Source organism: Carassius gibelio, chromosome B21 (genome assembly GCF_023724105.1).
Source record: "Carassius gibelio isolate Cgi1373 ecotype wild population from Czech Republic chromosome B21, carGib1.2-hapl.c, whole genome shotgun sequence".
NCBI lineage: Eukaryota > Metazoa > Chordata > Actinopteri > Cypriniformes > Cyprinidae > Carassius > Carassius gibelio.
This window is the reverse complement of record NC_068416.1, coordinates 9,571,758-9,586,428: the sequence shown is the minus strand read 5'-3', so window position 1 is coordinate 9,586,428 and position 14,671 is coordinate 9,571,758. Positions and strand designations below refer to the sequence as shown.

Sequence of the window (14,671 nt, the reverse complement as noted above, 5' to 3'; positions counted from 1 at the left end):
TTCCCCTCTTTCTCTCGGCTCCTCTCTTCTTTAATGCCCTTTGCAGTGGCGAGGAAAGAAGGGGGAAAATTTATGGCTGGTGGGACAGGTGGGGTATGAACAATGGGCAGAAAGGAGTGCAGGGTTATCTGGTGGGGTGCAGGAGAGCGCGCGGCGGGAAAATCGATGTGACCCGTGATACACTGTCATCACAATTCCCACCCCAGCCATCCTATTTGTCTTGCGTAGGGAGCCCTGGACGGGCCGTGTCAACGTGCGTGGAGAGAGGCCCCGTACAGATTAGCCGGGGTGAATCATGACCGCTCACGGTCTTTCTTATTCAGCCCCAGTTCTATCTGTTATTGCTGCTGCAGTGGGGCTAGAGTTTGTGGCCTTGCACTGTGGGTGGGAGGGGTTGCCTATGGGAATTTTGTGGGTAAAATATGGATTGTATGTGTGAAAGTAAGAGATTAACTGCTATACGGAGGTTTGGACATAGCAGCTTTCTGTTTCTTCAGAAATACACTGTGAAGTGCTCACTCGCTTTATCTTCTGCCAGCTGAGTGATACTCGGTAAACTCCCGCTTTGATTATAGACAGTTCATCCTCTGTGAAACAAATTTGGAGGCTGTATGAAACTCACTACAAGGTGATGAGTTTCATTTCTAGAAAATACTTTTTCTATTTTTTCCAGTTTGTTCCGCAGAGACTAAGTGAGCAATTTGTAGGTTATTATTTATTTATTTTTGTAAATGTGGGACTGTTAAAAATTAGTCTGTGTTTGATTGTCCTGAACAGCCTGATACAGTAACAGCTCAACCAATAGGGTGAGGCTGGGGGTGGAGCTATCTGTTTGTTTGACCAATGGTAGATGGGGTGTTTGGGAAACATGTTTCTATCTTTTCAATTCTGCTTGGTGACACGGAAATTACACAATTTACTTTTAAGAATCTTATTAACTTAGTTTAATTTGATTTTGCTGTAGTTGTCAACTGATATTTTGATATATAAATGTTAATATAGATAGTGTTAGACAAAGAAAGTAAACGGTATATGTTTTAGATATTTTAGATGTTTTATAGAGTTTGCCTTTCTACTTGGTCTTATGAGTTCCAGTGCACACAGATTTACCAAATTTCTGTAGCTTACAACCTTTTTAGTCATGTTTCTAACAATTTCTTTATTTATGAAAAAAAAAAATTCGATAATAGGATTATAGAATCAAAAGGTAAATCTAAACCGTCCAAACAATAAATGTTTATTTTGTTTTTTATATTGATTCATTTTCATTTATTAATGATGTCAAATGAAAAATTCTATTTGCAACATGTGTTATATGTCTTTATTTATTGATGGCTATCAATAAAATTCTACATTGGCCAACCACTATTTTACGCAGAAAAAAAGAAAAAGAAGAAGAAAGAAAGAAGAAGAAGAAGAAGAAAAGAAACTTCTGGTGCTAAATTGAATAATATTAAATTACTTAAAATGTATTAATAAATGCTTTAACAGCTTATACAAATGTAAAAAGTCACATCCATTAACATGTTAACTTTCTAGAAATACTGGCATGACTATTCACAACATATGTTCTGTTTTGTGTTTTGTCAGATGAGGCTCAGTTAGCTTTGCCCATACAGAAGCAAGGGTTCGAGAAGCTTCCTCTGGGCACCCAGACTCTTCCTCCAGGCTTCCCCGCTCCCTTCCTGTTTGCAGATGGCCTCTCTTCCGTGGAGACATTGCTCACTAACATCCAGGTACATGCAGTGTGTGTTTTATGTATATTTGTTAGAAATAGTTCAATAAAAAATAGAAAGAAAAAAATCAGTTTATGTATTTATACTCATGTTAGAATCATATGTTGACATAATTTTAAGTGGAAGTTTGCCGAGGCCCCCTGATTAAGAAGCAGTGCTTTAAAGTAACTGGTGAAGTTTATTTGTATATTAAAATCGAGTGTGTCTTGTGTTGTGTTGGCGGCTCAGGGGCTGCTGAAGGTGGCTGTGGATAATGCCCGTGTGCAGGAGAAACAGGTGCAACAGGAACGCAAGGAGTTAAAGATGGAGCTGTACAGAGAAAGAGAGATGAGAGAGAGTCTGGAGAGACAACTCACCTCTGAACTGCACAGCCGAGGTATGTACACACACTGTTAAACCTAAACGACGCTACAGTGGATCATAATTGAACTTGCTATTATAATAGTTATATTTTAAGTCCAGGGTTGATGTGTGTGTGTTGATTTATCAGTACCTTTAGAAATATTGTGTTTCTTTTTTAAATGATTTTAAATGAGGCCTTATCCAGTAATCGCAAATTACTGGAAAAGTGATGGAAATTCTTTAGTCATAATGTGTATGAAACTTTCCTGCCCTCTATTTTTTGTTTTTAGTAAACACATTAACGCATGACGAACTCTCAGAAAAACCTCAGAGTGTGCGCCGCCAATTCCCTCCCAAACCGTGTCACCAGTGGATTTACTGCCAATTCAACTCGAGCCGTTTGCGCCAAGAAATTAAGCCAATTATTCAGCTGGATAACAACTCTGACAATATGTACAAACACCTCAATAATTTATTAGCCATGGCTGTTACAGCATTTCATGTTCTTTTAATGCGCACTGTTATATGGTGGATGATTTGGCCAATCAAAGGCAAGTAATTAGAGGTGTGAGGAGGAAAGGACATACATTTAACACTGCAAGCGAGCGAACGTGCCGTGAGCTTGTTTTAAGATCTTCTGCCAGACTCCGAGTGTTTCAAAAGGCCGTTAATTGCTGTGAATCCACATATACACAGAGTTGATTATGTTTGCACATATTCAGAGAAAACACTGTGCTGTGTGAACACGATGTGTTGGCGTTAGCTGTGTACAGCTGTTGTGTTGGCCCATAAATGCACATTGTTAGGTTGAATTTTTTTTTTTTTTATTAGTCGTGCTACAACGATTGCTTGTTCTTACAGTCTCTGCACCCTGAATACGAATGCCCTAGCAAACACCGCTAACTACGCCACATTTCGGTAAAGTTGATTAATCCGAGCATCTAAAAAACCTAGCATTTTTACATATCCTTTTTGAAAGCTGTTGCACGTAGCGCACCATATGTTTTTGTTTTGCTAGTGCTAATGAGCACTTTCAAGTCTCTAATGTGTGAACACGAGTCTTGTGTTTTCAGACACCATGCTGAAGGAGAGAAGTGTTTTACGTTTGAATGTTTGTTCAGACGTCTTTCTTCTCGCCCTCAGCCACTATTCAGAAGCGTCTGAAGAAGGAAAAGAAGGCGAAGAGGAAACTGCAGGAGGCTCTGGAGTTTGAGTCTAAGAGGAGAGAGCAGGTGGAACATGCGCTCAAACAGGCCACATCTCCTGAGAGTCTCCGCATGAGTCTCAACGGTGGGGCTCTGCTCGGACACACACAACACTGGGCCCGTCCCAATACCCACACTTTTCATTTGACCACTTGTCTACTGACATGACACATTTCCTGTAGTTGGCCCAAGCGTTCAAGTGGTTTTGAAGACTGCAAGTGTGCAGAACTTTTGATCACCAGATGGGGCAGACATAATAGTGTTAAGTCCTACTGAAGTTTCCTAACACATTTAGATTTTCAATATTTTGCACTTACAATAAAGCAAATGTGGTACTTTTAATTAAAAGAAAAAAAAACTGTTGCTAACATTTTACAAATACACATACACCTCTCTGCAACCTTTTTAAAACACATGAGTTTTTATGATAATGGGATACACTGAGCTGCAAATACCACTTTGATGCAAACTTTGAGATTTTAGACCAGGAACAGTCTTATGCACCTACAAGTGGCCAAGACTGCAAGTGTGATATTGGGACAAGCCAACCAATAAATGGAATCTTGTTGGTCCAAAATTCTGCTTAATTTAATTATGAGATCACCAGTACCATTACCAGTGAAAAGCGAAACCATACTCATGCCGACTGACCTGGATTGGCACATAACAGAATGGTTAAGCAACCAGGAATGTTTTGCCTACTGGTGGGAAAGCAGCTTATGATATTCGATTCCATAGAAGCCAAAACCAAATGCGTAATTGCTGAACTCCAGGTGAAATCCATACTGCACTTAACCTTGAAGAGAGCTCCACCAATCAGAGTAGTCAATGGAAATGAGCTCCATGCTTAGCAGCGACATCCACTCCAATAAAGCATTTCCAAAGTTAACGTCAAATATATTGTATTAAATTAATGACTTACATTCAGTGGTTTAATATTGTACAGCTGTTTGTGATGGTTTTCTTTTTCATATTTTCTTATACCACTTTCTGGTTCAAATCAAAAAGTATTGAGATTCTCTTAACTTTTTTATTTAGTTTAAGGCTTATAACAGTTTCTTTGAGGATAATATGTGTAAAGAAATTAATTGGAAAACACATCAAGAATACGTAAAATGTGGGCAGTGGATTTTACGCTTTCGCAGCCAAATATAACATATATTTAAGATTGTGTTGCATTTTTAGTTTTGTTGACGTAACATTGGAAACTCGTCACATCGCGCATTGTTTGGACATGTACATACACGGTTTTTCTCTACAGTCTTTACAGTCATCTCTTTAAAGATCTGATTGTTCAGAACTTCCCTCAGTTTGTCCATTAATACATCGTTTAACCTTCTGTTCATTCGCCTATTTTTTTATTCAGTGCTGATATTGGTATTTCCGTCTAGGTCATAACTATTAGCAATGCATTAGCATCATAATCTCAGCTGAGGAAATGGAGTCTGATGTTTATCATAAACGCTCTTAATACACACTTATCAAGGCCAAACCATTTTCCTAATCGCTTGCTGTTGTTTTGATTACACTTGTTTAATTGTGAATATCTTAACAGAAGCAGAATTTGAATAGGGGGTAAAAAAAAAAAACAGGTACATTTGCAAGACATCTGCAAGTATTTTCATGAGTGCTGGAGCAATTATTAGGCCAAGGCTGATTAGACGCGAATTCATTATGAGAAATGCACTTTGTTTTTGCCTTTCTTTTGAAGGGAATGCTAGAAAAAGATCCATATTGTGAAAGTTTGCTGTTACGTCACATCTCTCCTCAGATAAAGCCACTTCCTCTTTGGTTTATCTGTGCAACACAGCCTTTGTTGTGGAGATTTTCCAAGTGCAATGCAACTCAAGCGAGCTAGGCAGACAATGTGAATTGAAAAATATTAATGTGTAATAAAACTCACTATTGTTCAAAAGTTTGGGTCAGTACGTTTTTAATAATGAAGTTTCTGATACTAACCAAGGCTGCTTTTATTTGTTGGAATATAACGTAAAAACAGTAATATCGTGCTGATAGTTTGGTATCATAGGGATGGTAATGTACCGAGAGGTCTAATTGTGTGACATATTTGATTGTAGAGGCAGTGATACCAGAGGTGAAGTCTGAACATAATGGCAGCCAGCAGGAGAACTCAGCTGTACAAGGTAAGAATTTACAAGACCTGACATCATATGGTCAATAGTCTGTATTTGAATGAAAGGTAAAAATGGCTGCAGTTGAGAAGATGCAGCCAGCCATGTGCTGTACATATGGTCCAGAGGCCCCCTCTCTCCTGGGGCCGAACCCCAGCAAAACTACTAGAGTAAATCCCTGAACTTGCCTTACATCTCATTGGGACCCTTTGAAGATGTCCAACTCTTTCAAGAGTGAGATTACAAACTGATGTTTTCATCTGCCTTTCACGCTTCCGTTCCCCGAGATCTATTTGCGCTTTACAGCTCTTCTGCACACACTCATACAGTATCATTCTTATCCCTGTTCCATCTGTCTTTCCCCCTTCCCTCCAAGCTAGCCTCCCAAATCTGGCCAAAAGTTGTGTTTGATAAATGGGACCTATTATCAACACGTCTGACGGCGAATTAAAGACCCGCTGCCGTACATCTTATTGAAATGTGGGGCTGGGGGAAGGTGAATAAATACATATGTTTACAGAAGATGCAGTGGAAATGGGCTCCAAAGTGCTCCGCTGAAAATGAGAGAAATGTTTTTTCCCCCTATATAGCCAATTTCACAGTCTGCAAATAAAGAGACGTCCATTTTTCTTCTGGTTTTGACAGCGGTGCTGTAACAGAGCCCTGCTGAAGCTTTGCAGGGTAGATATCACCAGTTGTTTTTCTTCTTTGGGGCGGCACCAAGGTTCATTCGCAGTGTAAAGGGGTCATCGGCGGGTGACTGTAGGTTTCTAGGGTTGAATCAGACACAACTACACACTAAATCTGTTGCACATCTCGTGTTTCAAAGTCTGTAACTTTCAAAACCTGCAGATCAAAGACACACAGCCTTAGACCATACCGAGAAATACATCAATTGTTATTTTGTAGGCCGACATCTGGAGACGGAATAGAGCATGCTGTTGTCAAACCTTATGAGACATCAAGTAACTCATGACTTGAGAAAAAAAAATTGCTTTTGAGATGTTTTACAACCATTAAGTGATGATCATATACAATCACATTTGCTAAAAAATTTACAATGCCAAAACTAATCTAAATTAGTTAAGAAGCACTTATCTTGAAATCATACAGGATTTCATTTAGGCCTAAAAATTGACTAGGGATTTTTTTTAAATAAAAACTTTTAGGACCCAATAGCTTTTTTTAGGTATCACAAATTATAGAATCGCTTGATAAATTTCCCATATTGTCACTAGTAATCCTGATCCATGTCGTATAAAGGTCACTCTGTTTTGTAAGAATATTTCTGGCTGTTTGGAGGGGAAAAAATTGTGTTGATGGTTCTAACATGTTATCCATATTACTCCCAAAGTTTCCCATGCAATGGATTCAACATTATGGAGGCCCTGAAGAGACAGGGAGATGGAAATAAAGATGAGATGGGAGGAAAAATTAGATTTCCATGCTTTGTGTTCACTCACAAATTTTAGAGTTCCCAAAGAAGCCTCACGTTTGTTTTCAAAAAAAAATTTATCAGGGAATGCAAAAATTAAAATAAAAAATTGCCCATTAATGCAAAGTTTCTAAGGGGAATACAAAACTTTTGCTGGAGTATGCAATCGTATTTGGCCCTTTAGGGGCTCTGTACAAGATTACAGTCAGACCACACTATGCTTAACAATGATTGTGATTTTTTTTTTTATGAATACCATTTATTACAATGAAATCTGATGTTTCTTTAAATGACAAATAATGGTTGCGAGTTAATCCTGAAAAACTGGAAAAAAAATATATAATTTGCGACTATTTTAGTGGCACTCTGGAGGCCTGTGGAATGTAGTCTGTGACCTGAGTTGAGGCGTCACTAATATGAGTATAACAGCAGGGATTAGTGTTAGACCTTTAGAGCAACGAGCAGAACCAGGAAACGTGAAGATCAGACCTTTCCCCTGTAATGCAGAGGCTAATACGAGGTGCAAATGAGTCTCTGCTATGGGACTGTAATCGCTCTGAAACAGAACTTTAACTGTTCACTTCATGAGTAGTGATCAGCGGCCTACAATGGACAAAACTGCTTTGCACTACATTTTAATTCCTCACTAAAGGGGGAAAACAAGTTCAATACAGTTACAGTTAATTGTACATTATTTGAGACTGTGATTATGGATTCCGTATATTCAGTTCTTATAATTGGCTTATAAGAAATAATGACTACTAAATGAGCTTAAATGAGAGAGCTAAAATGAGAGGTTCACTTTTATTCATGGAGGAAACTGTAATATGAAGAGAAATATTTAACAATACAACATTTGTCCTTTTTCGGTGTAAACAACATCTAAATTGTACCAAGCTAAAGGAAGAGCGTATCTACAGTAATTCACTTGTTATGGAATGCCTGGTTTTGTCCATGAAGGGAAAACATAATGATCCCGCACTCTCTCGGATGCACAGATCATCACTTTATCTCTGCACTTCTTTATCTAGAAGTTCCATCAAGCTGAAAGAGGAAAGGTGTCTGTGCAATCAGCTTACAAAGTCTGGCAGCCGCCCCACCTGGGGAGTTTGTGTATGAAGTCTGTTGTCCGCTCCACCCCTCCCCGAGCTCCCGCGCCTCACCACATTTATCCATTACAGCCGGCAAAAATCTAATTAGCCCGTGCTTCCCTCCCAAGTCGGACTTCACAGTTTTGCAAGCTAGCAGTGACAGCTGATTTCATTAGGTTTGATTGTCCTTGCCGAGATCCCACTCGTCGGGCTAAAAGCTTTTTGCGCTTTCTCAGGTTCCACCCCGGTGTTGGGCCATTACGATGACCCGTGCCTTTTCTGATTAATCAAGACAAGTGGCGCTAACAAAAAAAACTGCTGAACACAAAAGAAGGTGACATCATTTTACAAGCCGATTAAGAGAAGTGTGGAGTGGTGGGAGAGAGACGGAGTGAAGAAGAGAGGCGAGGTGAAAATGTAATTAAGATGGAGCAGACCGAACTCAAAACGTTGCAGTCACACTCAATGGGCGCCATCCGGAGAACGTTCCAACAATCGACGCTGAAGGTGTGCAGATTTCGGATCTGAATGCACTGTACTACGGCACACCATTCATATCTCGAAGTTTTCAACCTATTAATTGATATCATGCTGTGATATAATGAGGATGAATAATCAAGGATGAGGAAGCGGCGTTTGCGTTTCGAGAATAAATGAGTCCGGGGTTATATGGAGGGGGTGCCGTGTGTTGTGGAGGAGGTCCCGAAGGAGGACCACCCTCACCTCCCCATCCATCTATTACAGTATCCTACATGTGGGGCAAAAGAGCCAAAGATTCATAGGGTTGACCTCATCGCTAGCAACAGTTATTTACTGAAATACCAATGTGAGGAATAAATGCTTGTCTTTAAATAGAACCTGGATGCTTTCTGTTAGGGCTACAAATTGATGAATAAAAGGTGAACATGAAAATTGGCAATAACAAATATTATTTAATTGTAAGTCTCCTTGTATGCAATATTTAATATACATGAATGTGTCTGTTTATTTATTAATTAACATACAATTCTGTGCAATTACTTCTTTTTTTTTCCATTTTAGGTTAGGTTATAAAATCCTAAACAAATCCAATTTAGCTATAGTTTGTGACATGGTGAAAACACTGATATTCACAAAAGAGAAATGATTATTGATGCATTGAACACTAGTATTTTGGCCCACCTCCTGCTTAACAAAACTGATAGTGTCCTGCTCTGTCAGGTCTCTGGATTAAGTGTATGAACTATTTGCTCCGGTGTCTCCTGGGTGCAGCTTCATCATGGCAGATTTAGTCTGCTGTCAGCCATAGGACTCAATTAATTGCACTTCAGGATATTACTCATAACTCATATTTCAGAGCAAGTGATATATCCTCCGTCTATTTATCTCTTCTAGCATATCTCCCTCCTTCCAGCACCAGCAGGCCTCATTCTTACCGCATTCATATATTTCAAATGGTTCATGTATAGTATGAATGTCACGTGTAATGTTTAATATGGCACATTGAAACATGTTCTGTGGATGTTAATAAACAACAAAAGGGTTCAATGAAAAAGAATTTCTGTTCACAGACAGTTTATCAGAAAATTAGGCACTTTCCACAAAAGTAGTACAAAAATAGGGTCTGAAATTCTTGAGAATCAAACATTTCTGAAGGTTAAGCAGTTTTTTTTTTTCATGGATCATTTGCTGAAAATCGCCTTTAACGTTGTCCAAATGAATTCTTAGCAATGCATATTACTAATCAAAAATTAAGTTTTGATATATTTACAGTAGGAAATTTACAAAATATCTTAATGGAACATGATCTTTACTAATGATTTCTGGCATTCAAGAAAAATCAATAATCTTGACCCATACAATGTTTTTTTTTTTTTTGGGCTATTGCTAGAAATATACCCCAGTAACTTAAGACTGGTTTTGTGGTCCAGGGTCACATTTTGTAGAAATGTCACTCATTATGGCATTGCTAGTTTTGAATCAGATTGTTAATTTGGATTTACTGATAAAGCTATTGATCATTTTTCATAAGTTGGGTAAGATAATGGTCACTTACAAACGTATATTTTTTTTTTCTAAATGGGGTAAAATCATGCACTAACAAAATCTGAGAAAAAAATGTTTTATTTGAATTATTTGGCAATTAAATGTAGCAATTCATTATTAGAATTTGATATTTTTATAACATATTGATAAAATAAAATCATTCAAATGTAATTTTACACCAATAAATCTATACCAATTCAAAACTATAAAAATACAGCCAAGAATGCCCAATTTTTCCATGTCTGCTTTCAAAGCAAACTAATTTGGAGTGACCTATAGATTATGTTTAATGTCCCGTCTCCCTCACTTACGCTCTCTCTGTCCATGTACCTTGAGTGTCGTTGTATTTACATCCTGCATACATATTAGCTCATCTGTTGGTGCTTGCAGAAACAAGCATGTTGAACATGTAAAAGCACTTGAGTCCTAATGAACTGTTTCCTGTGTGACTGTGCGCTGCGAGCTCTCCGATTAACATGCATCTGCAGCACTCCTGCCCCTCAACCACCAGCTGTTTCTCTCTGATCTAGTGCTTCACGGCCACCGCAAACATGATTCATTCTCTAAACTTGCTAAGTTTTGATGTTGGAAGACATTAATGTCTTTGTTTTTATCCCTTTTTTAATTATGATTCTTGAATTACGAAGTCTTTGTGATTCTCTTGGGGATGGTGAATATTAATTTGAACCATGTTGTGCTAAAATGTAATGTTTTCCAAATTATATTATGCCTCGTTTTTATATTATATAATTGATAATTAAAGCTCTAAAATCTGATGAATGTTTTATATAAATAAATGATTTTATATGTATAAATTAATACAAATTAACACACACACACGTGATCTGAATTGCACAATCAGATTCCAAAGTGCAGTATTTGATTATATTACATTTTTTATGGATTACATGATTAAAGTTCTATATAATATTCACTGGCTCTCATGCATTTTATCTTCTTCATTCCAGAAAACAGACCCTACTCCAAACCTCCCATCATGTACTGAAGCTTCTGACATCTTTAGTCCCACGACAGACAGCTCAGCTCAGCTCATCTCAGCCCAGAGACGGATGGAGCCACATGGAGAGGGGTTTGTGGGGCTTCTTCCCGGAGGAAAAGTGGTGCGGGTGACCGGGCACCTGAACCCATGTACAGGACTTGAGTGTGTGTGTGTGTGTGTGTATGTGTGTGGAGGTGCAGCGCATCTGCGGTCCTCATGAGACGCGTGTATGTGTCTTGAGCACTGCTTGTTGGCGACCTTTCATCACATGCACCTACTTGTAAAAAAATGTCTTTCTTTCTTGTTTTGACTACTTCTACATCCCACACTTTTTTGAGATTAAAAGAAATGTTTGTTTTCCTGGATTAAAATCTCATTACCTGATGAATTCCCCTTCTTTATGTGAAGCACACAGATTCACCCTAAAGTAATCTTCAGTTTGTTATTATTATTATTATTATTGAGTGTGATCTGCTGATCCCCCATGATTCTGAACAGCACAACAGTTTTGACGAGTCTGTAGAGAACTTTGTCCACAGCACCTCTACATGAAGGGACAAAAGAGACAAATATTATGAGGACAGACTCCAAACAAGACATGTGCTTCTTTAATAAACATTGTCTGCATTTGTTGTTTTGCCTTTTAAGAAAGGGATTCTATATCAACATTTCGTTTTTTTCTAATTTGTTGTATTTTTTTTAGAAAATGTAGAAATATTTTCCCCATGTTGTCGTTTCCCCTCCCTATGTTTATTAATCTGGTGTTTATTTTATTATCTGCTTTGTTATTTTCCATTGTATTTTAATCAGCATTTCAAACAGATGCTCAAGTGATCTTGAAACAAACGTTCTTTGTTCGTCTTTGCTGTCTTACTTTGCCCCGTGACAATGTTTTTCTCTATTGCTGCTTAACTTAAAAAGTAAAAAAAAAAGAAGTGTTCATTTGATGTTGCTATAAACACAGTATTACAGTACTCCCCCTTCTGTTTTTACCCGTTTATAAAGACTTGTAAACATGCTTTAGCGTTTGCTATCCTGACGTTGTTATTACGTGGATACATTTTTAGTGACGAAAAAGAGATGAGAAGTACCCTTATGCACATCCAGAGCGAGCATGCTTGTAAATACAATAATGAAAAATGACACGTATCGATTGAAAATAAAACGCTGCCTCTTCAAATCTATTTTTAAACATTTCTAGCGACTCCATAGGTAATGCAATCAGAAATCGGCAGCTATCGATGATGTTGAATCTTGTTTTCAAATGGCAACAGACACTTATCACAGCCTTGCACATGCCACGACGAATAAAACACCCCTATGGACGACTTGGTAGGTTTTGATTTTTTCCCCCTTTGAGTAATAAAATTAAGATGGAAACATTTGTTTGTTTTGCTTCAGTTATTTTCAGAGATGGTATCCCTGAGTTAACTGGTATTTGGCCATTTTGAAATTAACGTTTAATAACCACATGTGACATTTCCAAAATGTGTCAATTATAGCACAAAGTTTATTATTATTATTATTATTATTGCTATAAACATACTACTGTTCATAGTTACACTACTGCTTACATTTTGTGACTTTTTTTTCAGTTTGTTTGATCAAAACACAGTTAAATCATATGTGAAGTACAGTAAGATATGTAAAAAAATCTATTTAAAATAAGGGTTTCCTAATTTGAATATATATTTTAAAAAAAAAGAATTTGAATTTTCAGCATCATTACAGCATCAGCGTCACATGATCCTCCAGAGATCATTCTAATATGCTGATTTGCTGCTCAAGAAACACATTATTATTATTATTATTATTATTATTATCAATGTTGAAATCCATTGTGCTGCTCAATATTTTTGTGGAAACTTTTTATTCAGGATTCTTTGACGAATTTAATGTTTTTAACCAATGTAGAAGTGTTTAATGTTCCTTTTGATCAATTTAATTCATTGTTCCTGAATGAAAGTATTAATTACTTTCCATATATATATGAAACACACACACACATTTAAGCAACTGTTAGTAGTAATTTGCACTAATGTATCTCATGTACATTCGTAAAATATTCAAGAAATCCTGAACTCTGTATCAGTTGACAAGTAGTTTGAATGGTATGAACACTGGTTCTTTATGACTCTCTTAATATCTTCTCGTCATGGTTGTTGTGGTACTTCTTTGAAGCAGAGCGTTTTAATATAAATACACATGGGCCTCGCATCACAGCCTAAAACTCCCATCACCCCAGCAATCCATAAAAACCCACGGCTCTGAAGCTCCACCGTCCCAGAGGTGTTCAACACCAAGCAAACGCGAGCGAGCACCTCTCACCTGCAGCTGCCAAAGAAACTGACCTAATTAGTCACGTACCGTCAAACCGTCGAGCTGCAGACTACATTTCCCACCGCCACCGCTGCACTTCATCCGTTGTCCGTAACTGTGTGGACTTCTGGGAGTTGTGGGAAGAGTAGCAGGCCTCCTGACAGAGCCCTGAGAGCCGCTGCCTGAATTGGCCCTACAAACAAAAAAAGAAAGAGGGTCCGTTTTTGCACTTCAATTAAAGACGAGTCTTTGATCTACTCTTGATTAGCCCCTCTCCTCCATAACTGGCTTTATGTAAAGTAGTCAAAGTACTTCATTTATGTTTAGTGATGTTTTTAGGGGTGGGACTGAGGTGAGTGTTTGAAACACAATCGCTGCGGTGGACTATTTGATCAGTGGAAATAAGATAAAAACAGAATCATTTGCATACGTTCCATTAAAAACATTGAATCTGATTAAGGCTAACAAGAAGGTAGGGATTAAAGGAGCGGACGAATATGGAGAGTCATACCAGCTTGACATCAGAGCCAGGTGTGCGTCTCTTCTCTTCTCTCAAGCCTATAATCCATAAGAGCAGATCCACGTCAATTAAAAAGCTTCATGGAGATGAAATATGACCGCGACCGGAATCGATAATTCTCGACCTCTTCGGAACGGAGCCGTTTGCTTGGACAGATTATGCCACTGTGACCATGAACGATTGACTCTCATGAAAACATTGCAACTCTTCAGGATGTCTCCCTCTTAGAGAGAAATGATGAGATACATTTCAATTAAACATACACTATATGAGCTGCGTTTAAGTATTTGAACATATCAATATTTTATGTTAAAATGAATAGGTCAAAGTGTACGGTCATAGGTGCTTTTCATCATAATTATCAGTTTTTCATCATTAAAAATGATTAGTCTCAGTTAATTTAAGGTAATGAAAAAAGTTTTTAACATGCATATATTTAACATACGCTATTTGTTAAATCTGTAGATTTTTTTATCAATATACAAACTTTATTACATAATTATTACAGTAAAACTAAAAAATATCAACATATTACACTACATTTTATATTATGAATATTATTATAAAATATTATATATTATAAAAAAGAATGCTCTTTATCTCTGTATTTGAAAACAGCCAAGCAAATTCTGTGACATTTTATGCTTTAATGGTCTTCCTGTTCGTTGCTTTTCTTTTTCTTCCAAAATAATGATTTCTTTTAACAAGAAAGCCAACACTTGGCATCCCACACCTTGAGTGTAAGCAAAACCCATGCACACACACACACACACACACACACACACACACACACACACACCTTTCCAGCACTACAAGGCTAAATAAAACCCAAACACAGGTTGTTGTTGGCTGTTAAAGTTGGAGTT

The 14,671-nt window shown here is 37.6% G+C and overlaps 1 protein-coding gene across 1 annotated transcript in view; it reads left to right on the top strand.

The window, feature by feature from the left end:
* dacha (dachshund a) overlaps positions 1-12,348 on the top strand; it is a 135,810-nt gene extending 123,462 nt beyond the window's left edge. The window contains exons 8-12 of the mRNA XM_052587401.1: positions 1,591-1,736; positions 1,965-2,112; positions 3,222-3,368; positions 5,362-5,427; positions 10,935-12,348. Of these exons, the coding sequence (XP_052443361.1) occupies positions 1,591-1,736; positions 1,965-2,112; positions 3,222-3,368; positions 5,362-5,427; positions 10,935-10,972 (545 nt within the window). The 3' untranslated portion in view covers positions 10,973-12,348. The remainder of the gene's footprint in view (positions 1-1,590; positions 1,737-1,964; positions 2,113-3,221; positions 3,369-5,361; positions 5,428-10,934) is intronic.
* Positions 12,349-14,671: the final 2,323 nt, after the last annotated feature.